The sequence below is a fragment of the Pelodiscus sinensis genome, chromosome 1 (assembly GCF_049634645.1).
Source record: "Pelodiscus sinensis isolate JC-2024 chromosome 1, ASM4963464v1, whole genome shotgun sequence".
NCBI lineage: Eukaryota > Metazoa > Chordata > Testudines > Trionychidae > Pelodiscus > Pelodiscus sinensis.
Genome location: NC_134711.1, coordinates 99,914,595 through 99,942,008, shown reverse-complemented (window position 1 = coordinate 99,942,008; position 27,414 = coordinate 99,914,595). Strand labels below are relative to the sequence as shown.

The window sequence follows — 27,414 nt, the reverse complement described above, 5'->3', positions numbered from 1 at the left end:
AGTTAAGAAAGATTAGCCTAGATATACAAATTTTGGTCCATTACTTTTCTGTTTTGGTTCTTTGTAAAGATCCATGGAGAGCTAACTTTACAGAGCTAGTACTCCTCCTTATTTCCCATTCTGTTTTAAACTCTTAAACATACATTAAATAATTTGCTACTGCTATGTTTCTGGGTAAGGCATTGCTGTCATTGTCAGAGAGATGTTATTTGGTTGAGCAGACTCTCCTACCACTGACAATCATGACTGGGAAAGGGAGATGTTCCAGAAGATCTTTTCTCTATTAAGATGAGATGCACCGTATGAAAATATTTGAGAAACTCTGACATCAGCAAGTTTACAGCTTTAGGTAAAAACCATATGTCACTTCACGTGGTTTTGAATGCAAATGCAGTAACATTTTGAAACCTTTGCTTTCAGCTGAGGGATGTTTTTAAGGTCAAAACTCAAAGCAAAGCTCAAATAGTCAGAACCAAATCCAGATTAAATGTAGATATGAACTCATATAAAACATCACAGTGATCATGTTGCATATATACTGACTTCTGATGGAGTTTCACCTTTATCTTCACTTGTAGAGGTCCATGACTTGGGAATGTATGGTCCTGGGCGCAGTCCCTGTAGCTAGTGTCATAAAATCTCTTTGTATTCTTTACACTTATTCACTTTAGTGTCTAGCGTAATATCTGACTTCATACCTCTGTAGCTGAAAGTTCCTGAATCATCCCATAATTTTTGTGTATTACAAGTATTTTTCTCTTTTAAATATTAAATGAATTTATTAAGAATGGTAAGTATGAATCTAGTTATATTTATACCTAATGACAGGGGAGTAGTCTTAATAGCAATCCTGTGTATCAGAAATTAAAACTTTGTTTCCTGGACACCACCTGGCTTGTGGTTCCAAAGGTTAATAGATTAATACCCTGTCACGTGGCAGAAGTCCATAGTCATTGACTTCAGCATTAATTATTACAGTTTGAATAGTTCAGCCTATTAAATTTACTCTTGCTAAAATTAAACCTAGAATTTGGTACAATAGGTACAATAAATAGAGTTGCTTTTTGAACCAGTGTACAATCCTAATACCATTATAGTTTAAAAACAAATTAACTTATTCTGCTTTAATAATCAGCTGTTTAAAGATGTTTAATGATGAGGTAATAAATACAAACCTGAAGTTCCTTCATCATAATATCTTCAGGTTGGACAATATATGATCCCCCAAAATAGGCCTCAATTGAATTAGAAAATTTGATGCCACACCCTAAGTATGATGATGGCAAAATTTCTTCCATATATCAAATAATAAAATGTAAATGATCTTCTAGTTCTTAACCATAAAGAGGGATGGTGGGAGATACATTATGGAAAAGAACCAGGATAGCATCACCTGTATGGTTAACATGAAGTTCTTTATGGGTAGGCTTGGAAGGATTAGATTTGTACTGGTACATGCACAAACAAATCAAAAAATATTTCCATTGACCACAGAAATTTACAGACACTGAAAGGGAAAAAAGATGTGTAAGAACTTATTAGCATTTGTTTTAGGGATATTTACTTTGTATATTTTGTATATGATGTTGACAATTTGTCTTTTAATGGTGATAAAAATTTAACTGTTTGAATCTCAACATTTATTTTCATTAAATAATTATTCTCTGACCTCTGCTGTTGTCTGAGCCTCTTAATTCCCCACAACTGTGAAAATGTAAATTGATTAAAAAAATTAAAAATACTTGAGAATGTACATCTATATTATCTGTACGAATTGTTAAATGTCAATTTCAGCCAAGTCTGTTTACCTGTCTTGTATTATGTATCCAATAGTGTACAAAAAGTAGACCAGTAGCACAGAAAGGTGTAGGAAAATAGGTGTGTTTCAATATACGTGAGTGACAGGGATACTTTTAAGATAAAATTATTTTAGGCAAGGTAGGAAAGGAATAAAAGAACATTTGTCCCCTAAGATCTAGGTGGTAGATCTTTGTTCTGATATTTTGTGCTTTCTACTTGCATAGAATTTCCACAAACAGTAATGGAAAATATGATCATGTTGGGAGAATGGCATGTCAGAGTCAAGGTCTATTATATGGCTCAGAGAGAAGAATTTCACTCTAAAACAATAACACTAACAGTGGTACTAATGCTGCCAGGAGGGTTCATAGAATCATAGAATACTAGAACTAGAAGGGTCCATGAGAGGTCATTGAGTCCAGTCCCCAGCCCTGTTCCTCCAGTAAGTCAGTTTGAAGTGCATCAGATATTTATGTATTACCAGATAGTATACTGATTAGAGCTCATTATCAATGCTCATACCCTGTATTCCTCAAGTTGAAAGACATTGTGCTAGAAATGGGATATCTTTGCTATACAGTAATTCCTCATTTAAAACTATAGATGCGTTTCTGAAAATGTTCATGCTAAGCGAAAACACGCTATGCCAGGTCAATCTTCCCATTAAAAATAATGGAAAAGGTGGGGGTTGCGTTTCAGGTAGTGTTGGCAAAGTCAATTTTTTGTTGGTGCTGTGTCGTCAATGTCAACATTAGATATCTAGCAACACAAGATAAATAGCAACACAAGTCACCGTGGTTTATTAAAAAATAAAGATAAACACATGAGTAAGTAGAGGAGCTCTGTGACCATGTGTATTCATCCGCTCATGCGTATTACTACTGTTTTCACCAACTTATAACTCCGTGCCAAGTAGTCTGCCACTTGATTATTTTCTTGTTATTTTGGGGATGGTCATGTTATTTGAAAAATGTTCCCAAAAAAAATCGTGCTATTGCGAAAACATGTTAAGCAGGCACGTGTTAAATGAGTAATTACTGTCTGAAAAAGGCGGTGGAGGGGCAGGAAGCACCAGTTAAAAGCATCATTATGAGGATGGTTTTTGCCCTGATTCAGGAAAGCATCCATATTCAGGACCGCATGTGCTTAAGTCTCATTGATTTCAAGAACCCAAACTAAGTGTCAGAATGTATTTTTACTTCAATGAGTCATCTCGGGGACATGTTTAATTGCTGTTCTGAAATGGCTTAGTTTCCTGAATAAGGGCCTTGTATTGCAGTATCCCCAGAGTTCCTCAGTCAGGTGTTATACAAACACACAAGTTGGGTCTCGGTCCTGAAGCATTTAAAATCTATTTTGAAAAATATATGGGTTATAAAGATTAGTTTAGTAGGCGGTAGCTATTTATTTACTATGCTGAGTTATGTAACTAGGAAGTCAGAACAAAAAACTAGTGTAATTTGATCCAGAATTATAACAAGTAGTAGGTCAAATATAAGGCAAGTAAAGAATAGAATTGTCAGATACATAGATGAACGTGATTTGTTATGGAAGAGTCAATGTGCTTTTGGGAAAACCATGCCTTACCAATCTACTAGAATTATTTAAGGGGGTTAACAAGCATGTGGAGGTGGATGATGCAGTAGCTATAGCAGGGGAAAGCATGCAAAATACAGGCTTTTGGTCAATTTGGAGTGCCAGGCCTTTGGATCTAGCCCACTGCCCACCAGGACCCTTATGTGGGCTTCCTGCCTGCCGCAGCCCCAGGCCACTCAAAGTAGCCAGCTGCCGGGGCCAGGTGCCTCTAGGTATGGCATGACCCTTGTGGGGGGAGGAGGAGAGACTTCCTGGAACAGCCAATGGAAGATGTAATGATTGTGCTTGGGGGCAGAGGCAGCACTCAAAATCTCTCCACCCTGAGCTTGCAGCTCAGAAAGGCACATGGCCCCAGCAGCCAGCTGCTTTGAGCAGCCTGGGGCTCTGGCATGCAGGGAGCCTGCCTGAGGGTCCTGCTGGGCTGCTGTCTGGGAGCCACCTAGGTCAGCACCTCCTGGCCAGAGCCTGCATCTGACACTCCACCCCCTCCTGCACCCAAACTCCCCACACTAGGAGACCACCCAAATCCTGTGCACTCCTCCTCACCCCTGGTTCCAGGTCACCAGTCTCTCCCAGATCCTGCATCTCCTTCTATACCTTTCCATCAGGCCAGAATCCTCTCCATTACCCAAATCTGCACCTCAATATCCTGCACCAGGTCACAATTCCCTCCTCTACCAAAACTCTTCTCAGATCCCATACCCTCTCATGCATTCCAATCTCCTACAGTAGCTCCCTTCTGCACCCAACATCCTTTCCATACCTCATTGCCCTCCACAGAAAAGTGCAGCCAACCATTTACCAAAATCTTGGAGTAGTCCCCCATCAAAAATTATTGCCCTCCCCTGGCCTATAGCATACTCAGACTTTAAGAAAGCCTTGAAGGGGTCCATCAGGAAAGGCTCTTAAGCAAAGTAAGTTGTCATGGGATGAGCAGGAAGGTCTTCTCATGGATCACTGAGGGTACGTCTACACTTGTTCCCTAGTTCGGACGAGGGATGCAAATGCAAACGAGTGAAGTAGCTAATGAAGCCTGGATTTAAATATCCCGCACTCCATTAGCATGGTTTCCTCAGCACGCTAGTTCGAATCACAGCTGATTCGAACCAGGAAGTGCGCGCCAGGACGCGTTATTTCGAACCAAATCCTTTGGTTCGAACTAACGTTACTCATTTTTTAAAAGACAAGAAGCAAAGGATAGGAATAAATTACCAGTTTTCAGAATGGAGAGCGGTAAATAGTGGTGTCTCCCAGGGACCAGTAGTGGAGCCAGTGCTGTTCAATATATTCATAAATGATCTGGAAAAGGAGGTGAATAGTGAGGTGACAGATGATACAAAATTATTCAAGATAGCTAAGTTCAAAGCAGACTGTGAAGTGTTATAAAGAAATCTCACTAAATTAAGTGACTGGGCAACAAAATGGCAGATGACATTCAAGCTGATAAATATGGAGTAATGCACAATGGAAAGCATAATCTCAGCCATATATACAAGATGATGTGATCTAAATTAACTGTTGCCACTCAAGAAAGAAATCTTGGTGTCACTGTGGATAGTTCTCTGATAATTGTTGTTCTATGTGCAGCAGTAGTCAAAAAAGCTAACAGAATTCTAAGTACCATTAGAAAATGGATAGATAATAAGACAGTTTCATAATGCCACTATGGTATGCACACCTCTTGAATACTGGGTGTAGTTCTTCTCACTCTATTTAAAAAAAGATATATTGGAATTGGAAAAGATACAGAGAAAAGCAAGAAAAATTATTAGGCTATGGAACAGCTTCTGTATAGGAAAGGATTAAAAAACTGGGAGTTTTCAGGTTAGAAGAGAGGCAACTATGAGAGGATATCAGAGCGGTCTATTAAAATCATCACAGGTGTGGAGAAAGTGAATAAGGAAATGCTATTTACTTCTTCACGTTATTATACAAGAATGAGGAATCACCCAATGAAAATAATAGGCAGGAGGTTTAAAACAAAAGGAAGTACTACACACACACGCACAATCAGCCCGTGGAACTCTTTGCTAAGGAATCTTCTGAATGCCAAAACTATAACAAGATTTAAAAAAATTAAGTAAGTTCATGGAGGATAAACCCTGTAGCCAAGATGATGCAACCTCATGTTCTGAGTATTCCTAACCTTTGAGTGCCAAAAGCTGGAAGAAGTCAACAGGGAATGGATCACTCCTTGATTTTCTGTTCATTCCCTCACATTGGCCACTTTCAGAAGACAGGATACTGGGGTAGATGGACTATTGGTTTGACCCGTTATGACCATTCTGATGTTGTTAAGGCTAATAATGATCTTGGTTGTAGGAAAGTGTACTGAACCGCTAAGTAGATTCTCTGTAGTAGCAAATAGGCCCTGTTATAATTTTTTTTCTTTTTTGTACAGAATAAAAACATTTTAAATATAAATCTCTAGAATAGCTGGTATCATTTTGAAGACACCATACAGAGAATTTATAAATGACATAGGGAAGATGTCTTATCTTACATCTCAAAATATAAACTGATTTTTGAGATTTGGTTTGAAGCCTTAATCTGACCTGAATGTTAGTTAGTGATTTAAAAAATTATACAATTAAATGTACGAAGAATATTTTTACTTCAAATTCAGCTTTTTCTTTTCTTTATTTTCAGAGACTGAAACTGAGGCAGAAATTTTGCCACCTGCAGAAACAGCACCATCTCCAGGTTAGTAAAGGAATTGTACTAGTTACCTGATTTGGACTGTAGCATGAACAGAATTGCGTGAGTCTGAACTGTGTTACATACTGGATGGTGTCTTTCTTTCCGAAGAGGAAGTGAGCTTGATATAGTAAGGTGTTGTCTTTATTTACCAGTCAAGTAGATATGCTTAAGAATTGCTAAGTTCTCAGACTCAATTTTTGTTTGGAAGAGAGCTGATAACTATGACATTGAAAATACCTTTCTGGACACAGTCATAGTTAAGGGATGATAAAATTTTTGGAATTGATTATGTACAAATGGAATAAGACAGTTAACAAAATAGAACCTGGTAAAACCCAGGAGTAGAGAACCCTTTCGGTAGTTACCTCAGGGTTGTCTCGGGCACAGAAGATGAGTCACTCCGGAGTTAACCTGCCTGTTCCAGTGAGGATCTACTATAGAACCTCGTTGCCAAAATAATGAAAGCAGATAGCCATACTGACAGTTTTAGGCTATTTGATCTTCAGTCCTCCCCAGGAAGAGATGCCAGACCATATCTCCAGCACTGTCCCTCTGTACCAGAGGTTGGAAAACTCAGGCCCAGGGTCCAGATGAGGCCCACCAAGCATTTCTCTCCAGCTCACCCAGCTGATTAGCAGAGGTGCATACTCACAGCTGGCAGCCTGTGTTTAGCTGTCCCTTCCCTCCCACCTTGCTCCATCTTGCAGCTGAGCTGCTTCCAGGATTCTCCTGCTAGTTGTGCAGAGTGAGGTTGGAGGGGAATACTGACGTCCGGGTGTTCCCCTGCCCCTGTACCCCATCTCTGCACAGCAGGGGTTGTAGACAGAGATACACAGTGAGCAGAACTGCTCCAGTCTGAAGGGTGTGACTCAGAGGAGTACAGAACAGAGTGGGGAGAGACAACAGAACAGGACCAATTTCCCTTAAAGAAACAGAGCCTGGCTTCTCAGAAACCTAGCCAGCACAGGCAACGTGTCACTGTCCCCCACACACTGCCACAAGCACTCTCCTGTCTGTGCCATACACACTTAATCTGTGTCACATACTCTGTCTTTCACACACAAAGTGTCTCTTACGCACACACAGAGACACGTACACGCTCTCGCTCTCGCTCTGTCGACCCAGCCCCACTCCTTCCACGTGAAGTCCCACTCCTCCTAGGGGCCGGAGCTGACCTGCAACCACATACCAAAATTTGTGAAAGTGACCTCCCTGCGAAAATTATTGTCCATTCCTGCTCTTTACTATACACAACACTAAAAAAAAAAATTGGCCGGGGCCAAGGAGATCTGAGGCATTTCAATAGTATCAGAACATATAAAACACAAAATGCATGTATATTATTCCAATATATAAAGTTTGGTGTGGTAAATTATACTTACACATATTACAATTACCAGTACCCCTAAGAAATAGCTTTTTCGGTGGGGTGGAAGGTTACACAGAAGACCAAAGGCTTTGTTGTATTCTTTATAATGCTGTGTAAGTTTTTCTTTTTACTTTAAGATTCTCTCAAAAATGTACTTGTATTTCCTACACAGAACAAAAAAAACCAAAAGAGGATGGAACCGAACAGGGTAAAGGTGAGTGAACGACCCTATCAAAAAAGCTGGAAGCAGGCAGAGCATCAGTCAGTGCTATACCGATGCTAGATTATTTGAGCTTTTTTTTTCAGAATTGTGGTACATTATGTTACAATAGTGTGGTTTGAAGCTTCCTTGATTTTTTTCCTGCATGACTCATTGAACACATTGAAATTATGCTGTTTATGGGTTTCCTTCAAAAGTTCCGTAAACAAGTATAAAACACACTAGCGTTTGTGGAGCTGTGTAGTAACCATGATTAGTTAGATAAATTAGATAGATTAGTTAGATAAAATGGTCCATCTTCCTGGGTCAGATTTCAAATGATTTGCATGAGCAGAAAGTCATCTTCAAATGAGCATGGATGGTGACACTGAGTTCAACAAAACTCCCTTTCCTTGTTAACATCCTTTTAGATACTTGAAAACTGCTATTGTGTCCCCTCTCACTCTTCTCTTTTCTAATCTAAACAAGCCCTATTCTTTTAGTCTTCCCTGATAGCTCATGTTTTCTAGCCCTTTCATTATTTTTGTTGCTCTTCTCTGGACCTTTTCCAATTTCTCTACATCTTTCTTGAAATGTGGTGCCCAGAATTGAACACAATGCTCCAACTGAGGCCTAATCAGCACAGAATAGAGTGCAAGAATGACTTCTCGTGTCTTGCTCACAACACTCCTGTTAATGCATCCCAGAATCATGTTTGCTTTTTTGAAAGTGTCACACTGACTCATATTTAGTTTGTGGTCCACTATGACCCCCTAGATCCCTTTCTGCAAGTACTCTTTCCTAGACAGTCGCTTCCCATTCTGTATGTGTGAAACTGATTGTTCCTTCCTAAGTGGGGTACTTTGCATTTGTCCTTATTAAACTTCATCCTGTTTACCTCTGACCATTTCTCTAGTTTGTCCAGATCACTTTGAATTATGACCTTATCTGCCAAAGCTCTTGCAACCCTTCCCAGCTTGGTATCATCTGCAAACTTAATAACTGTACTCTCTATGCTAGTGTCTAAATCATTGATGAAGATATTGGATGGAACAGGTCCCAAAACAGACCCCTGTAGAACCCCACTTGTTATGCCCTTCCAGCATGATTGTGAACCATTAACCATTCTCAGAGAGTAGTTATTATCCAGCCAGTTATGCATCTACCTTATAATAGCCCTAGGTTGTATTTCCCTAGTTTATTGATAAGAAGGTCATGCGAGACTGTATCAAAGAAACTTTTTGTTCTCTCCTAAGTTGGTGCTTATAGATTTGCCATTTTAAAAGACTAGAAGTGATATGGCATGTAAGACTTGTTTACAGATGACTTTGGAAAAAATAAGCAGCAGTGCATGGCCATTTGTTTCAAGACAATCAGAATGTTGATGTTGAGAATGTATGAACCAAATATCACTATCCGAATAAACATGCTGAATTTAGCATTTGTGCATGCTGCTAGCTGTCTTCCAATAGTGCTTTTATTTTGCCACAAAAATACCATGGGAAAGACTTAAATCTGTCATTCTTGGTACCTGTTCTATTCTGGAGCATTTTGCACTCTAAATAGGTAGAAACAGAAGTGAAGATTTTTGCCTTAGAATAGTCTAGCAATTATGGATTATGACTGCTTGAATTTTGACCTGGGAAAAACATTTTGGTCCTGAATTTGAACATCTATAGTGTCTTTCCCTCTAACTGTACAAGTCTAAATTTTGCTGGACTAAAAAGACAGCATGGTAAGTATCTCATCAAACAATACTGTTCTGTACCTTTTAATACAATCTGTCACGTAGTCTTTAAAGCTTCACTCTAGCAAAGAATAAAGAGATATGCTGGAGAGTAGGACTTTTTCATGGCACTGAGCCATTTATTTCTAGTGCTTGGAATGATTTTTAAATTAAAAAAAAACCCCGAGATTCTACTAAATAAAGTAAAAAGTTGAGGTGTTTCCATTTTTAATCACATTTCAGCTGTCAACAACCACTGACGTAAGAGTTCCAATAAGAAACTGTCAAGATTTTGATATCAATAAGTGGCCTAATGGGGCTGTTCCTATACATAGCAACGTAGAAATGATTGTCAGAGCATACTAAATGAGTCAGATGATAATATTAATTACAATTATTTTGGGTGCATTGCACTCTGAACCCAACCCAACCCTGGGCAGGGATTCCATTGTGCTCATCTGTTAAAAATAATGTTGTCTGTGGTATTCCTTATAATAATGAGCATATCTCCTGAATGTCAGAAGAAAAGATCCCTCTCTTCCCCATTTGCTGAAGTCATGTTGTATTAGAAAATATATTTGAATGGCTCTTGTTTACCAAGAAGAACCACGGAGAGATCCAGCCAATTTAGTCCATCATGGGGTTAAAACCTGTTTCCCCACTTTTGCAGGAGCCATTTTTTGGGTCTTCTCTGAATTATCAGGGATGGTAATGGATTTCACATCTAGATCTAATAATGAATGGGTATTTGATAGATCAGACAAACAAATTCCAAGGTACGATAGTTTATACCAGCCATCCACCCAGCTACATGGGAAGTTGACTATCCGCAGGAAGGCCAGATTATACATGAATCCTACAGCCAGTCATGAAAACCTAAGTATATTGTTCACAAGTTCGAGATGATTTTTGTGGCATAGAGCCAGTCAGAAAACATGTAGCTACCTGTGTGCGTGTTCAACTTTTTGTTACGTGTTGGTAGTTACTGTCTGTCCGTAGTAAAATATTTGTCTGCCTGTTATGTTATTAGTAGGTTTCAGAGAGTTGGCAAAATGGGTCATACTATGTGAAAAATTCTTTTTTTCTCCTTCTAGGGTTTTCACTAGACATGATTAGCTCAAAGCAGCAAAAAGAAAATGTGTTTGTTCCTGTATAATTTTGCCACTATCATAGACATCTGAGTTGTGTAACTGTAAAGCTACGAATTCAGATGCAGCTACTAAGTATTCATTTTATTTTCAGAACATGAAGTGTATCAGCAGGTTTCACCAAATTTATAGCAGTGTAATTGTATACTAATCCCATTTTCCTTTTTTCTTTTTTTTTAATTTAGCATCATCTTGTATACAAAATATTATCATGGTTTCCTCCACCGTTAGAATGATTATATAAATCTAAAAACAGCTTGCTTATTCCTTTCTTTAGGTACCATCCAGTCATTCAGGTGTCCACTAATATATTTCTGTGTATTTCACTCATATGCTTTCTCTAGGTTTCATTCAGCCATCTACTAAAATGTCTGCATAGTTCATCCTTGTATTTCCTTTCGGTTTCACTAAGCATTTCATCTGTCTACTAAAACTTCATTTCTTCCACTTAGGTATTAAAGCACTGAGCAGCCAACACTTCCTGTACAGTTTAATGGGAGCTGCTGAGTGCTCAGATCTTCAAAGAGCCAAACCGTCTATTTAATAAGCTTTTAGGCATGCCGTTTTGAAGAGTTTGGTCATTGCTAGGACTGAATTGTGCTCTCAGTTACAGCAGTGTAAGTCTAGATTGACTCAATAAGTTTAACTGGAGTTACTTTAGGTTTATCCCAGTAAAAACAAGAAAATATATGTTGGGCATACGTACATTAATTTGAATATCCAAGATTGCAAAGATATCCTCATCTCCCTGATAATCTCTAAGGGTGCTTCTACACAACAGTGTTATTGCTGTTTAGCGGCCGTTATTCCAAAATAACAATGCAAGCATCTACATGGCAGTTCTCTTATTTCAATATTATTTCAATATTATTTTGAAATAATTTTGAAATAATGGACAGCTTATTCCGACTTCTGTAAACCTCATTCCAGGAGGAATAACGCCTGTTCCAAAATAGCTGTTTCAGAATAGCAGTAGTGTGGATGCTCCACTGATGCTATTTCGAAATAGCTCCTCCCCAGAGCCATTCAAAGTAATTACTCCTCAGTGCCTCCTGGCCTCTAACTTGAGGTAGCACGTCCACATTAGGGAAGCTCAAACTAAGAGGCTTCCCTGTAGTGTAGCTATGCTATTTCTAAATAAGCTATTTCGGGGAAAAAAATCCGAAATAGCTTATTTCTAAATAAGTGTACTGTGTAGATGTACCCTAATTTATGAATAGCAATATGATTTATTTTATCCCTACAAAGTGCTATAAACAGTATATGCAATAATTGACCAACTGTTTTATGACTTTCATATATTGTTAGTGTAAAAATGCTCATTCCCATCTATTTCATCTCACTTTACTCCATTCCTATTTGTGAAAGGGAACATATTTAAATATTTTGTTCATAATATTATTTCTAAATTGTGTTGAGATCAAAACGCGTTTCTTCCATAAAACAGACATTGTAGAATATAGCTCTCCATTGCACCTAAGCTAAAGTAGCTAACGTTGCATGGGTATAACAGGAAAATCTGCCCTAGTATATGTATGGGGTTTTAGCTTTCTCATTCATCAAATGTCATCACCTATTCATCACTTGCTTAAGCTGTAGCAGCAAATAGCCAAAGTACTTGCTTATATTACTAAACACCTTGCACAATTCAGAAGCCATAATACATAGAAATATTGTGTATTTTAACGTTGCTGTTTTGCATCTGCTCTGTTCAATTAACTTTTGCTGCTGTTTTACAAAAGCAACAATAGTAACTCCAAATTTAAAATTGTGTTCTGTTTTTGGTTAAAGAAGAGCATTAATTTGTTTGTTAAACATGAGAATATATTGAATAGGACTAAAATTGTTCTAAAATTGTTCTATGTGTAGATTGAATTTTGGGGGGAGTTTGAGGTGAATTCCTTCAATTCGTAGGAGACTCAATTACTTTTGACTTTATAAAGTTAAATAAAATAAAGTTTATTATGTAAAATATGTATATTTTATTTAACTTTATAGGAACCATAAAATCTGAGTTACAAACACCTTGCAATAGAAGTTGTTTGTAACTGAAATGCTCATAAATCTGAACAAAACATTATAGTTGCTCTTTCTAAAGTTTACAACTGAACATTGACTGAATACAGCTTTGAAACTTCACTGTTCAGAAGAAAAATGCTGCTTTTCCTTTATTTTTTAGTAATTTATTTTTTAAACTACTGTACTGTATTTGTTCTTTTTTATTTTTTTCTCTGCTGCTACCTGATTGTGTACTTGCTGTTTCAAAGGTGTGTGGTTGGCTGGTCAGTTCGTAACTCTGGTGTTTGTATTTCTGAGGTTCTGTTGTATATGTCTGTATATCCGGAAGCCATAATTATATCTAGTTTGTTCTAGCCTCTCAACAAGTACACAGGTAAAAATTATATTTTCCCCACTAAAACCCATTTAAAACACTAATATTTATACTCTGTTTTTACTAGAGATTGAGCTATGTGTGTGTTCTATTCAGCAGCTAGAATTCAAATACAGGTAGCTAACAAAAATACCATATTGTTATAGAAAGTGTCTTTTATCTTGCCACTAGGTTCTCCTAACAATCATGAATTTTGTTATTATCCCGTACTATCAATATTGTAATGGTACTTTCACAATACACCCAGATTTTTTATTAATATTTCACCATGGCATAATATGTGAGTTAACATTTTAAAAATAAAGTACAATTGCTAAAATAGATTAGAAATTTTAGGAAATTAAGCATTAATACCAAAGAATGGGGTCATTATTCACTGCTTATCAATTGAAGACAAGGTGAACTGATAATGATTCAGTACTTTAAGTATTATCTGTATATGGAAAAAAATGAGTTGCTTAATGCTTTCATTTTTTATTAATCTTCTAACACAAGAGATACTAACTGTGTGTATAATGGTGTTTTTTAAAACTGTGATATGTCTTGCGTGTCTGAAATGGTTTAGTTATGTTGAATGTATATGTGGTACACATTTTACTTACAGACATGAACGTCAGCGAATTGACATCCTCTTCAGAAGGTCAGATATGTGGTTGACCTTGATTTCATTTTTTTTTGTTCCTTTGTATTCACTGTGGATTACATCTCTAACCAACAGAATCATTTAAAAAAGCGCTCATATAAATCCATGTTTTAATAATAGATCACAGTTTACATCCCATTATTTTATTTATTTGCTTTACTTGCCTGGAGCATTAAGGTTTACCATTTCAGCTACTGAATTACTCAACACTTTTTTCATCAGTTTGACGTTTCCATTACGAGTGTTTCCAACTATCATGGTCTCCCCTCCTCCCCCCTACCCTTTTTTTACAGGTTTCACATTTTCATTTTGTTTGTACTAAAAAGGATAATCTACAGTGCGGTCTCTTTCCTGGTACATTTTTTTTATTCCTATTTCTTTTTACAGATGAAGATGACACCACTTCAGTTAATACTCCACAAGCAGGTTAGGATTATTACAGTGCTTTTTCCCTTCCTCCTTAGAAAACATATAGGCTAGGAAAAAAAATAGATCCCACTTCTGTAGTTTACACTCAAGCATAATTTCCATCAACACAGGAAGTTCTTTAGAGACTTTAGGTGAAATTTACCTCCCTGCAGTGGGCTAGTGCCAGGCTTATTCAGACTGAAATCCCATCTGAATCTTCTTTTAAGGGCTCAAATGAAACTTGACTATTTCATAGCAAGTGAAGTGTGCATCCATACAGATGAATACAGACTGCTTTTTTAAGGTTAAACCTGAACCCAAATTTCAGAATAATAATTAAACTAAATTTGTAATGATTTAAAGCTAGTTTTCTTCATGTGGTTGGATGTCACCTTGCCTGGGATGTTCACTGATGCCATTGTACAACCATCAATCAGAAGGCGGGTGGCTTGAATTTTTCAATGCAGGCCACCAGTCAGTTGAAAATAAAAACCCTTCAAACCACAACCACCAAAAGAAAAGCAGCAGTAAAGGATGCTACTTAAAGTCCTACTGCCACCAATTTTGGGGTGTTACTGAAACCTCACCCTGCCTACATAAGTAATTTCCAACCATGTTGTGCATTAATTAGTTTAAAAAGGAGTGCAAACTCTTAATGAAACACAATGATGGAATGCCTAATGTTGCATGTCAACTTGTTAGAGTAAGACATTTTTTGAATTATTTTAGTTCCCATAAGACATTACCAATTTTTACACAAACTCCTGAAAATGAAATGAAATATCTTAAGCTGAAATCCGTGGAGTTACACTGATTTATACCAACTGGCAATCTGGCCCTTAATTCTAAAAATGGCAGGATTATTTTAACCACTCCTGACAAGAACCCTCAAAATTTATTTTTCATTATTTCTACGGATTTTTTTCCAACTTGAGTCATTATATTGTCAACCTGGCGTGTTACTCTATGCAAGGCTTCCTTTACATATTTGAGAAGGATGCAACAAAGCCAATATTTTCCTCAAAAATCTGTGTAGTTCAAGATAACAGAAGACATTTCAGTCTATTATTCATTCTAGATAACACTATGTTAATTACGTCTTCCTATGCTGAATACAGAAACAGAAGAAAAAGAATTGAGGTTTAGATTCAGTTATACACTCTTCATATCTCTGTTTTCAGACTTTCCATGTGATTATGGCCCTACATTTCTGTTTTATCCCTGCTACTTGAGTAGAGTCAATATTTTTAAAGAAACAGTAAACTCTAAGGACAATTGCACTGTGATATCTGAACTGGTATCATCCAGGTTACTCTTTCCTTTCAGATGGAACTACTCGGTCAACGGAGAGAAAAGATTCAGGTGAGATCTCCTGAAAACAAAATAGAAACATTCCAACCCTAACATAGCACAATTATTTTTAGTTAATTATTTCTTCACACTAATTTACCTTTCTTTTATATTACAGTCATTCGTATGCCATTAAATCTTAACTTTTCCGTTGATTTTAAATTTCAAATAAAAGGGGTTACTTGGGAAAATCTACTTGGAAATGTAGAAACAGACATCTCTCTTCAACCCTGGTTATTTATCTGAAATCTGTGAATCTTTTGAATAAAAAACAAACACATGGTGACTTTGTGTGATCTTCTTGCATATAGAAATTGGTTGATAATATGTTTTTCAGAATCTTGTTCTGGTTTATTAGAATTTTTGCTAGCTGCACTCTAAAATTTTGAGTACCAGATACTGTCATATAAAGAATTTTCACTAGTGACCCTTTCCTAATTGTATTTATGTTGTGGTTTTGTATGTGTGCCAGTATACTATATATACAGCATATCGATAGATACATCTGTCTCTCTACATTTGTGTGTGTATGTGCATGTTTATATGTGTGTTTACATGTGAGCAATAACACAACTACATGTGCAGTTGAATTGGATACTCCCACACATGGACTGCATTAAGAGACAATGCTAAAAGCCTAGTTCTTTTAACCTTCCTAGAAGTGCAGTTTTTTAGTATTTGTGTACCTCTTTAAATGTGTTGTTGCTTTTAATAAAACAAAAATATTTGGTTACTTTTTTCCAACAAAAACATTTGGTTACCTTTTTCCACCGTTGGTTAATGAGCTGTGGCCAAAGCAGTTAGTTATGTATCTGTGCAAAAAAAAACTTTTTCCAGCCATGGTTTTTCTTTCAATAATAATGGTTTCTATCCAGTGTACAAACCATGTTGCCATCTGACATGTGATCTTTTACCACAGGTACTCTACATGGAAAAAAATATGAATTCTTATGCATCTAAAAAGATACAAATTCTTATGCAACTTGTTGTGCCTTTTTGTTAATTATAAGACCAGAAGCTGAGAGCCATTGAACACACTGACCCAAATCACACAGTGTCATGTTTTCTTTTTCCTTCAGGAACAATAAAGAGGCATTTTTTATCCAAAGAGAGCAAAGGAATGGCCTCTTGTGGGGATAGACTGATATTCATATAGTTCTACACAGACTGTACCTTCTGGCCCTAGTTTTACTGTCTGCATTCATTTCCCGTGTTCCTTGCTGGTCTAAACTCTCAAGCCTAAAGGAGATTATATGTTATTCTTGCTGCATACTTTCTGTGTCAGAATATGGGACACATATTTTTGTCCTGTCTGTAGAAGGAGAGCCTTTGGCCCACAGATGTTTTCTTTATTGTTCTCCTTGCGTTTTTTTGCTGGGAGTCATCTTTGATTCCCTCCAGATCTCCGAAGGAGGTGTCAGAAAGGGAAATACTGCATGTAGCCTTTTTCACCATTGCTGCCCACTTTTGGCTTAAAACTCCCATTGACTTCAACAGGAGAGAGATCTGTACCTGAGTGTGTGATAACCATTTGTGCCTGGCTTGATATTCACCTGTAAACAATAATTTATGCACAGGGCTGGCCTTGGGATTTGCTCAGCCCAAACTTGCAGGAGGGTATGAGTGGCCAGAAACTGGTGGGTGAGGCCCCGGGGGGGTTGGTAATTAGGCTGTGCGTAGTTGTCTGGTTCTCTCGCTGAAGGGAGGGAGAAATTAGGATTGAACAGCGAGCCTCTTCCTATCATTATCTCGCTGGCAGAGGGGAAAAATTAATTTCATGAGCTTCTGTGTAAGTGCAGGATTGAAGGAGACACACAGATCAGGCACCAAGTGGTCACACTTACTTTGCTTGTGCCTTTGGGTCTTAGATCTGTGGTTTCCGTTCCTACAAAGCAAAGGGTCACACTTTACCCATAAACCACCCATGGCTTGACATTATTGTAATCCAGGTTGTGCTGAACACTTATACCGTCCATCTGCCCAATTTCCTTTCCCAAATAGTTCTATTTTCCATCATCACAAAGATAATATTTCTTTAGAAACTGTAGAGCATGTTACAGCCCAGTCCCTGACAGTGGGTGTCACTGGGAGTAAGAGAACAGAAAACTTAACATACCATTGAAGATGCCTAAAGAAAGGATGCAACAGGGTTAGAAAGACGAATGAACCCAGGTAAGTGGACTTTGGTAGGAGTGAACCATACTCAGACAAATATTTCCCCCTCTCTTTTTCTCTGCATATTAGTATGGTCTCTTGGAGATGGAACTGAAGAGGAACCAGAGAAGCATGACAATTCCGAGAGATCCACTTTATTTGTCGAAAAACCTCAGGGTGGTTCAGTTAATGTTGGTAAGTGCCTAGAAAAAAGTTAAATGGGGGTGTGTCTTATTATACTGATAAAGTCTGACAAGTCAGGTGCATTTCACATACCAGTCTGCCCTCAAGCACATGCAGCTCCTATTAACTTTAAAAAGAACGGCACGCTGCTCTTTGAAGAATGAATTTGCTCTGTCTATGAACAGAATATTCAACTGGCTAATACAAGACCAAATTTAGATCTAATAATTTAGTCATGGTGAAAGCTGGAAGTTGTGGTCACTTGGAGAGGAGAGGTGATCACCTGGGCTGATGTTAGCTGGTGGTTGTTCATATGCTCTTATACTGTCTCATTTTTAAGGAGATGAAAGGATTTTGTGAGACAAAACATAAACAAAACTTGGGACTGAAGAAACAGGAAGCTTTTTGGGGTTGCTACACAGCCTCCCTGTCAAGTCTCCTGCTAATTATGTTTGTGCAAGCAGTGGGCAACTTCCAGTCTATGGGCCACATGTGGCCCACCGGGCGCTCGATGTGCGGCTTGTGCACCCTTTCTCTGCCCCTTTCCCCTATGCCTCTCATGCATTGGGGGCCCCACATCTACCTCTTCCCTCCCAACACTTCCAGAGTAGCATGAATCGGCTGATTCGCACCCCAGCCCTCCTACACCTCAGAGCTTCAGAACTGCAAATCAGCTGATTCTCTATGTTCAAGCTCTGTGAGGGAGGGGGAGAAGTGGGATTGGGAGACAAGGTGGGGAAGAGGCCAGGGAGGGGTTTGATATTGAAAAGTAAGTGTAAATTTTTTTATTGTTATTCTAAGTTGATGCCAGTTCTATTGGTATATGAATGATTAAAGCATTTCTACTGGTTTTGAAATATTCAGCATGCCATGCATTCACGTATTTAATCTTATTCATGGTGAGTGCACATGACTGATTTCAATCTTGCGCCCTAGTGAGACAAAGGAGGGCCTCTCATGTGGCCTACTCACTATCCTTGGTTGCCCATCTCTGCTGTATGTTGCATTACCTGCCAGGGCACAGACTCAGGATATGTCTACACTTGCACCCTCTTTCGAGAGAGGGATGCAAATGAAGACATTTGAAATTACAAATTAATCCGGGATTTAAATATCCCGCGCTTCATTTGCATATTCGCGTTATGGCGCGATTTCAAAATAGCACTATTTTGAAATAACAGACGAGAGAAAACCATTCTCTCAAAATAACCCTTATTCCTCATACAATGAGGTTTACCAGTTATTTCAAGAGAAGGGTTTTCTCTCGAAATAACCACATCTTAACAGCGTCTGTTATTTTGAAATGGCGCTATTTCAAAATAGCACCATAACATGATTATGCAAATGAAGCGCAGGCTATTTAAATCCCAGCTTCATTTGCAATTTCACTCAGCTGAATTTGCATCCTTCTATCCAAAGAAGAATGAAGTACAGACATACCCCTAGATAAGAGTCCAAAGCCCCTCTACCCTCTGCACAAACCTTTCTTCACAAGAAACTTGTACAAGTGTGATATTTTCACTAATGACATTTTTCTCTTTTAAAGGGGGAAATATTACGTTTATAGCCAAAGTAGAAGCAAAAGATCTTCTACGAAAGCCAACTGTGAAGTGGTTCAAAGGTAAATGGATGGACCTGGCCAGTAAAGCAGGCAAACACCTCCAGCTGAAGGAGACGTTTGAGCGTCATAGCAAGGTACACTTGCGTTTTTGTTATTTTTTTTTTTTTTAAGAGACAAAGCTTGAAGCCTTAAAAACCAATCTTAGCCAGTCATTCAGCTCAGGATGGAGAGCACTGTGTTTCGGGCAATGGATATAGAGGCGCTCCTATGAATCATGACTTTGAAAGGGGGGGAGTCTCTGAGTCACAGTTCCTCTTCTGACCTTCTCCTGAGGTACCACAGTTCTGCATCACTCCTGACACAGGCTGAGAGAGTAAACACTCCACCTGCCTGGGCCATAGCTTTTAACCTCCTCCTTGTAGAAATGTACCTTAAATGAAAATGATGACACTTTGCATTTGAATTTCAGATTTATACATTTGAGATGCAAATCATTAAAGCTAAAGAGAACTACGGCGGGAACTACCGGTGTGAAGTAACATATAAGGATAAGTTTGATAGTTGCTCTTTCGATCTTGAAATCCATGGTAAGACTCCCTTTTTGTCCATTTATATTTTTTTTCTATTTGTATATCAAATATGATATAGCTGTGTTCTGAAGACTACAGTGAAGGGAGGGTTAACGTTAACTTTTTGCACATAATGCCCCCTGAGCAACCGTGATTTATTTTTGGAATGAAATGTATGGTAGAGGTGGGTAGCTGACAAGCCGAGGCTGAGCCAGAGCACAGAGAGGTCAATAGAAAGACTTCTTTTGAATGTCAGTCTGGCCTCTGCTGACCAGAGTGCTAGTGATAAATCTGCCACGAGAGAAGGTTATGTATGCGGTTATATCCGAGAGAGATTCTGTTATGGCATGGGCTTGACTCTGTACCTGAGCAGATAGAGCGTAGAATGGTACTTAGTGGCAGCATTTTAAATTTACTTTTCCAGGTATAAATGACTGCAAATTATAATCAAGAGTCAGGGCCAACTTATTTGTTGACATCTGCATGATGAAGGCACTCTTCTGCAAACATGTATGCACAGGCTTAATTTTACTCATGGGACTTCTCACGTGAATAAAGTTTAGTACATGTGTGTTTGCAGGACCAAAGAGACAGAAAGTCCAATGAGCAAACAAGAGCAAATAATCTTGTCTGCCCCATACAGGTTTTAAGACTGAACAGCAGCCTTTAAGTGGTCATCTGGTCCTGTAATTTCAGCAGTTAGACAGGTCTAGACAGTCTTTCCAAATGCCCAGAAAGCCAGCAGCACTTCAAGCAGCTTAGTGTAGTCTTTGTTCATCCTAGCAAAAGAAGCCTACCAAATTACCAAGGTCATCAGCTTCGTCATCAGCCAGGGAAGCAGGCCACAATTAAGGGAGTGCCCAACAGCTGATTGTCAATTGATGAGACAGGCACCCAGCAGGAGTCTGCATCTATTCATTAGGTAGCTTGGTGAAGAACCAATCCTATCAGCATTCATAAATTTTCCGCAGCACAGAGTTGTTTCATCTGTTCAGCTCTGATTCTGTTGGCCAATTCATGCAGAGGGAAATTCATCCTTTTGCCAAGGTCCAGCACAAAGGTCTATTCATCACTTATATCACACATAAACTCTCCAAACAGGTTTTATGTGGTGCACAGACCTTGTGTTGGCCCTTGATACTGGAAGGAATTTTTCCCAGAATCTCCTCTCAGTTAAACCAAGCTCTTGTAACTTTCTTGCTGACCTCTCAAGGGGAGAAAGACAAAGTCCATTCTGGGTGGTAGAAAACAACTACTGATTATTTATGTCTCCCAGATGATGATGCAGGACTTCTTTTTTCCTGTTAAATTCTGGGCAGAACTGATTTTAGTTTGAAAAGTTGAAGATGTGAGTTAGAGGCAAAAAGTGAGAGACACATAGAGGGGTGGGGTGTGGGTGGGAAGAGAATGTGAGAGGAACATTACACAATTTGATTTTGTATGCAGTAATGTCTAATGTAGCTTAGAGACATGTACTTTAAAAGATTTACCTCTTTACTGATGGGACTTGCACTTAGCAGATCTTGAAGACAGAGGGGCATGGACATGGTGGTCACTTAGCAATATTCAAGTAATTTAAAGCACCAAGATAAAAATATTTCTTTAACCTTTTTTTTTTGTTTTCATAGAAACTTCTCAGGCTGCTCCATCTATTGACATCCGATCTGCTTTCAAAAGAAGGTAACTTCAAGTGGTGATCCTTTGAAGTTACTCAATAAGGGATACTTATCGCAGACAATCGTCCCATACCATCTCTCCTAGCTAAGCGTATCAAGTGTTATAAAATGTGACCTTATAAATAAGGATGAAAACATTGGGGAATAACTTAATTGAATGTGGGTGGGATGAAGTAGCCTTATATCAGAAACTGCACATACAGTATAATAGACTTTAAAATCAGAGTAGAGTGTAATTACTATATGGGGAAGTATTGTTGGAATTAGATAATCATACAGTAAGCATTGCAAAAACTAAATAAAGTTATAGGATTGCATTTATGAAATTCTAATTTTTAAGAGCTAAAGCTTATAAACCATTACTGTTAGTAACTCCAGAGTAGAGTTAGGCAAATAACTGATTTATGTTCACTCTCAGATTAAAAAAAAAAAAAGCAAAAAAAATTGGTCCATGTCAAACTAAATCCAAAGATTCACTCAAATGTCGTTGAATTAAATAAATCCATTTTGGATCAAACAAAAGATGCCATTCAATCAAAAATGTTTTATTTCTGGGCATTTTAAAAGAGATAGATTCATGTAATGTCCAAAGGGAGGAGCAGGAGATGGAGGTGCCCTTGTTACTAATTAGCCAAATGCTTGTAGGGTACTCACTTAGGCCGTGGGAGACATGGATTAAGTTTCCTCCTCCTGTCAGATGTAGAGCAGGGTTTTGAACTTGGTCTTCCACATTCCTGGTGAATACTACCATCACCTTTGCTAGCTTCAGCCCTTTTGTGAACCCAGCCACATTTTTTTCTGGCTGAAACAATTGAGTAAATTCATGTCCATTCTCGAATATTTTCATTTTAACTAAAACTGTATTTTTAGGTGAATAAACTATTCATCTGAAAAATTTCACCTAGCTCTACTTCAGAGTTAATCACACCAGTTACTAACATTTATGTATCAACTTGTGTGTGAAGATTCCAAAGACTTTGTTTTTGCAAGCAATGTCTTTTAAGGTAGAAGGGTGAAGCCTATAAACATTGCATTCTAATGCTACACAGTAGTTCAGAGTAGAAAATGAAAAATGCATATTACCTCATTCACCTACCTCGTCTCTCTCTCTATATATATATAAAAAAAATGTTTCCTGCCGGACAACAGAGTGATGTCATCACGTCACTCTGCGTCCTGCCTGCCTCCTCCCTCTCTTCCTCCATCCTCTCCTTTCCCCAGTGGTCGGGGGGAGAGAGCTGAGGCTGGCCTGGCCTTGGCCCAGCAGCCAGGAGGAGAGCCGGAGCAGCCTACCCCCAGAGATGGGGATTGGTGAACGTAGCAAGCAGGGGGGCGGAGCCTCCCATTATTTATTTAAAAATAGATGGGAACTGTAGATAGTCAGAAAATAATTACACAAGCTGGATTTAGCCAGCACGTTGCAAACGAAGACTGTCTGTTTAAATAGAAGGTGTATGGATAACATCAGAGTCGTGGATAACATCCAAACATTTACAAATAGATATTAAAATAATTACTTCATTAGACAGATCTTGTATTTTAAAGTTTTTTAATGTGTTTCCGAATGCATTTTTCATTTCATTTTTAAGATGCCACTAAATATTATCCATTTCTTTATAGAAGAAATTTTAAAATGTTATTTTGTGTTTCTTTAAAATATTCTACTGTATGTTGCCTAACAGTTATCAGTTAGGATGCAAAATTTACTGCGAGCCCAGTCCTGCGCTCATTGAAATCAATGGCAAAATTCCAGCTGACTTCAATGCGACAGGATTAGGTTACTGTAAAAAGAAAAATGCATGTCAAATTCATCTTTATGATATAATAATACTTCTGGAATGCATATGTTTTTAGTATACAGCATTATATCCTCAATCTTCTTGCACATTAATGGAATTTGAGCTAAAATAGGCAATAAAACCATTGTTATGATGTAGTCTTTACACTTTCTAAATCTGCACACATTTTTCTTAACAGAAATACAAATTTTGGGAACATAGTTTTTGGACAGAAAAATAGTGTCCTTTGTTAACTTAAACAGATAAGAAAACATCCTTTATAATTGTGATTAAATAGTAACTTCTATTAAATAATGAACTATTGAGATAAATGCATGCTCAGCAGGATATAATTTCAAGGTGAATTCTTTCCTAGGGGTTCCATTACATACCATACTCTGACTCAGCAGCAACCACAATATCAACAGAAAAAAATACTTCTGAAAATTCTGTATGCCCACTCTAAGATGAACTATAAGTGCCATTGAGTTAACTGCCATTGACTTCTATAGTTCCAGGTTTTCAGCCCTAATGTTTACTGTCATCATTCCAATAACAGAGTGTTTTTTCTATATATATATTGTAATAAAAATTTCTTGTGTAAGACCTTCTAGAAAAGACTGCATCTTTAAAAAGCTATAAATCCATCTTTAAAGTGTACAAACTATTGTTTTTCTTTTTATGTCTGACTTCTCCCTTTGCTGACACATAGAGGTTAAACTTAAGTGTAATGCTTTGATAGCTAGTGTATGAATGCACTAGCATTGTTCAATGCAGCACACTCAACAATGCAAATCTTTGTTTTATATTTGTAACAGAGATCAGCACAAGCCCTTTGTTTTTTACATAGCTATATTACCCAAACCCAAAAACAAAGCCCTTTGTGTTGACCAGCTTAAGTGAATTTGTGTTCTAAAATATAACACAAATCTTAGCAAATTAATGTATGCAATCAACAAAAATTTGCCTTAAAAGTATAAGAGCAAGCAATACAAACCTTTGTGTTTATTTTTCACAAGTGCTTGTTATGGAACCATAACTTGCGTGGAAACGAATACAAGTTTGTGTTGATTTTATACCATTATCTGTGTGCCTAGACAGTATTGCATATACAAGACTTCTAGAGTGTTTGCAATGTGTGTTGTTCAAGTCTCTTTGTATTAAACAAAGATTTGATCTTTTTTTTTTTTATTAACAACAGCGGTGAAGGACAAGAGGATGCAGGAGAACTTGACTTTAGTGGTCTCCTGAAACGTAGGTGAGAACCAAGTGATGAAGTGAGCAGGTGTGGATTGGAAATCATTAGGTTCATACACAGTCAGGTTTAGCATTAATCATTTCTCAAGAATTTTATGATCTCACTTTTTTTCTGATATTCCTAACTTTTAATTCCAAGAGTATGAAATGCAAAAGTTCAACTAATTATATCAGGAAGGATAGAAACTTCAGATTTAAGTGTGTCAAAGATTTTAGGCTGTGCTGCACTTTCTTAATGGAACAAATCAATAGAATTTATTTTGTCTTTGCATGTGTTTGTGTTTTTTTCCTATGCAGGAATGAACAGGCTGGAAAATTGAGTCTGATGTAAAAGAAAGAAACTAGAGGGGTTAACCTGACCCCTTTGGACACACTTTAAATTACTTTTAGCAAACATCCTGACACTGGAAAATATATACCATGCTTTCAAAATATATGTGTTATTTCCATGGGGGGGTTCTGGAAAGTTCAAAGTACTTGTGCAAAGTAGGAAGAAGGATATTTTTAGATGATCGATGAATCTTTTGTTCTTCCTTTCCCCATGCTCCTGCTAGAGCATGCAGTAAAATTATTATTTAGTAAGCATTACATGCTCTTTCTTCATCTGACCAAAAAGCAACAAACAGGTTATTCAAGAAATAGGCAAGTATATTATTGAGACAATATAAGGTCTTAAGTAAAACTTGATAACTTCTTACAAAAATTAGAAGAAATTGGCTTTCAGATAATATGCTGCATGACTTTGCAATTCTAATAACCAAACATTAAACTGTTCGTATATGCACACCAAACCTGTAGGTGTATAAACAACAAGTATTCAATGTTAGTTTGATTTTTTCCTTCACGTGATGGCAGCTAAAAAATTAGGTATCTGCTCCTCAAGACTGCTTTTAATGTGTGGATGCTGTTAGGACTGCCACAGCCCTCTAGGTTTCTAGATCTTGGACCCAGTATTGCTGTTGGTTATAGGATAGTACAACTTCCATTGATGTCAGTAAGGCTATGTCTAGACTGCAAGCCTCTTTCGAAAGAGGCTCTTTCGAAAGATACTTTCGAAAGAGCCTCTTTCGAAAGACAGCATCTAGACTGCACGCGGAACTTTCGAAAGAGCAAGCCGCTTTTTCAAAAGAAAGAACCCAGTGAGTCTGGATGCTCTCTTTCGAAGAAGCCCTATTTACATTCAAGAACGCCTTCTTTCGAAAGAAGCACTTTCGAAAGAAGGCGTTCTTCCTCATGAAATGAGGTTTACCGCCATCGAAAGAAAAGCCGCGTTCTTTCGATTTAATTTCGAAAGAACGCGGCTGCAGTCTAGACGCAGGTGAAGTTTTTTCAGAAAAAGGCTACTTTTCCCGAAAAAAACCCTGAGTCTGGACACAGCCTAAGAGGTGAGCATGCAGAACTGAAGGGAGAATTTTCCCTTCATCTCTACTAGCATTCATCTCTGACTGGGAAAAAGCACATGCTACTAAATACATGAAAGATTGTGAAGCTCTTAGATAGTATAATAATAATAGGGAGTCATAAAAATAAGGTGGGTATTGAAATAGTTAAACTTTGTCCTACAATAAAAATACCTGATAGAACCAAGACCAGTTTCTAAATTACCCAGAGGCAGAGTATCCATGGCGCCAACCTTTTGTATTGTTTGAATTGATTCATATCCACCAGGTCTCCAATTTTTATCCTTGCTTCATTCCTAAATAGGAACTTCAATCTGATGTGTGTTCATTTAACTATCCTACTGAAACAACAGTAATGTGACAGTTCTGACTCTCTGTGGAGGGTTTTCATACTAATGTATGGAATGCATGGGAGCAGGTTTCTTTGTTTTTGTGATAATGTGAAATTGCATCACTTCAGTAACACAATTAATTTCTTATTTTCTTTGATTAAAAAATATATATCCATAGAGACACAGTATAACTCTTGTGTGGTTAATGGAAAACCAAACAAACCTGTTTTTAAATAGAATGATTTTATATTGATAAAACCAGTGTTTTGCCTCCACTTTTGCGTTGCTGAAATTCAATACATAAGTACCTGTTGCATCTGAATGCTGCTTTTTCTTTTATTTTGTGATGCTCTGATGGGAAATCAAACCAATAAGCCATCTTAATGACATTCTGTGTGAGTGCTTATGTCTCATCACAGCAATGGATTAGTAATGCCATGAAATTCTAAAAGGCACAAGGTCTCAAAGAGACTCAATATTTATACTTCTTTAAAATACATTTTTTAGCAAAGTACACATCTTGCAGGAAAAATTTTGAATGACACCATGGTCTAGAAAATTTAAAGCGGATCTGTCTGGAAAATAATAACTGTAATTTGCCCACTATCCATAGGCACAGATGTGATAGTCTCAGAACAAAATATGTTTGTTCAAAATGTCAACATTTGTTCATTAGTCATAGAAAGTGTATAGTGAGGCTGAAATAATTGTTTTAATAAGCTGAAATTCTGGTCCTGCTGATCCTCATTCTCAACACCTTCCTGATTTTAATGGAGGCACATTATCATCGTGTGTGTGTGTGTGTGTGTGTGTGTGTGTGTGTGTGTGTGTGTGTGTAAAACTCAACACCTTCCTGATTTTAATGGAGGCACATTATCATCGTGTGTGTGTGTGCGTGTGTGTGTGTGTGTGTGTGTGTGTGTAAAACTCTTGTTAGCATTGATAGAAGTTGCACAGCTAATGGCCAGTGCAATGAGATGAGAATTCTACCCTGTAGTGGGTGTCAGCTTTTAAATATGTTTGCAAGCTGCTTTTGACCTGACCTCATGCATGAGGAATCTCATTGAAACACCATTTTCAGTAAGTAGTTAGTCTCTATAAATGATGTCCCTATATTATATTAGCAGCTTTCTTTTTTTAATGTAACCAGTGGATTTCATCAAAATTATGATC

The 27,414-nt window shown here is 37.7% G+C and overlaps 1 protein-coding gene across 5 annotated transcripts in view; it reads left to right on the top strand.

Moving 5' to 3' along the window:
• MYBPC1 (myosin binding protein C1) overlaps positions 1 to 27,414 on the top strand; it is a 130,630-nt gene that overhangs the window by 47,149 nt on the left and 56,067 nt on the right. For 3 of the 5 annotated variants that reach the window (XM_006138047.4, XM_006138048.4, XM_075939294.1), the window contains exons 2-11: positions 6,046 to 6,099; positions 7,638 to 7,679; positions 13,535 to 13,570; positions 13,961 to 13,999; positions 15,308 to 15,343; positions 17,576 to 17,680; positions 19,215 to 19,363; positions 19,699 to 19,816; positions 21,427 to 21,478; positions 24,454 to 24,510. In XM_006138047.4, coding sequence (XP_006138109.2) covers positions 6,046 to 6,099; positions 7,638 to 7,679; positions 13,535 to 13,570; positions 13,961 to 13,999; positions 15,308 to 15,343; positions 17,576 to 17,680; positions 19,215 to 19,363; positions 19,699 to 19,816; positions 21,427 to 21,478; positions 24,454 to 24,510 — 688 coding nt within the window. The remainder of the gene's footprint in view (positions 1 to 6,045; positions 6,100 to 7,637; positions 7,680 to 13,534; positions 13,571 to 13,960; positions 14,000 to 15,307; positions 15,344 to 17,575; positions 17,681 to 19,214; positions 19,364 to 19,698; positions 19,817 to 21,426; positions 21,479 to 24,453; positions 24,511 to 27,414) is intronic. The other 2 variants (XM_075939289.1, XM_075939299.1) reach the window with 2 other exon arrangements.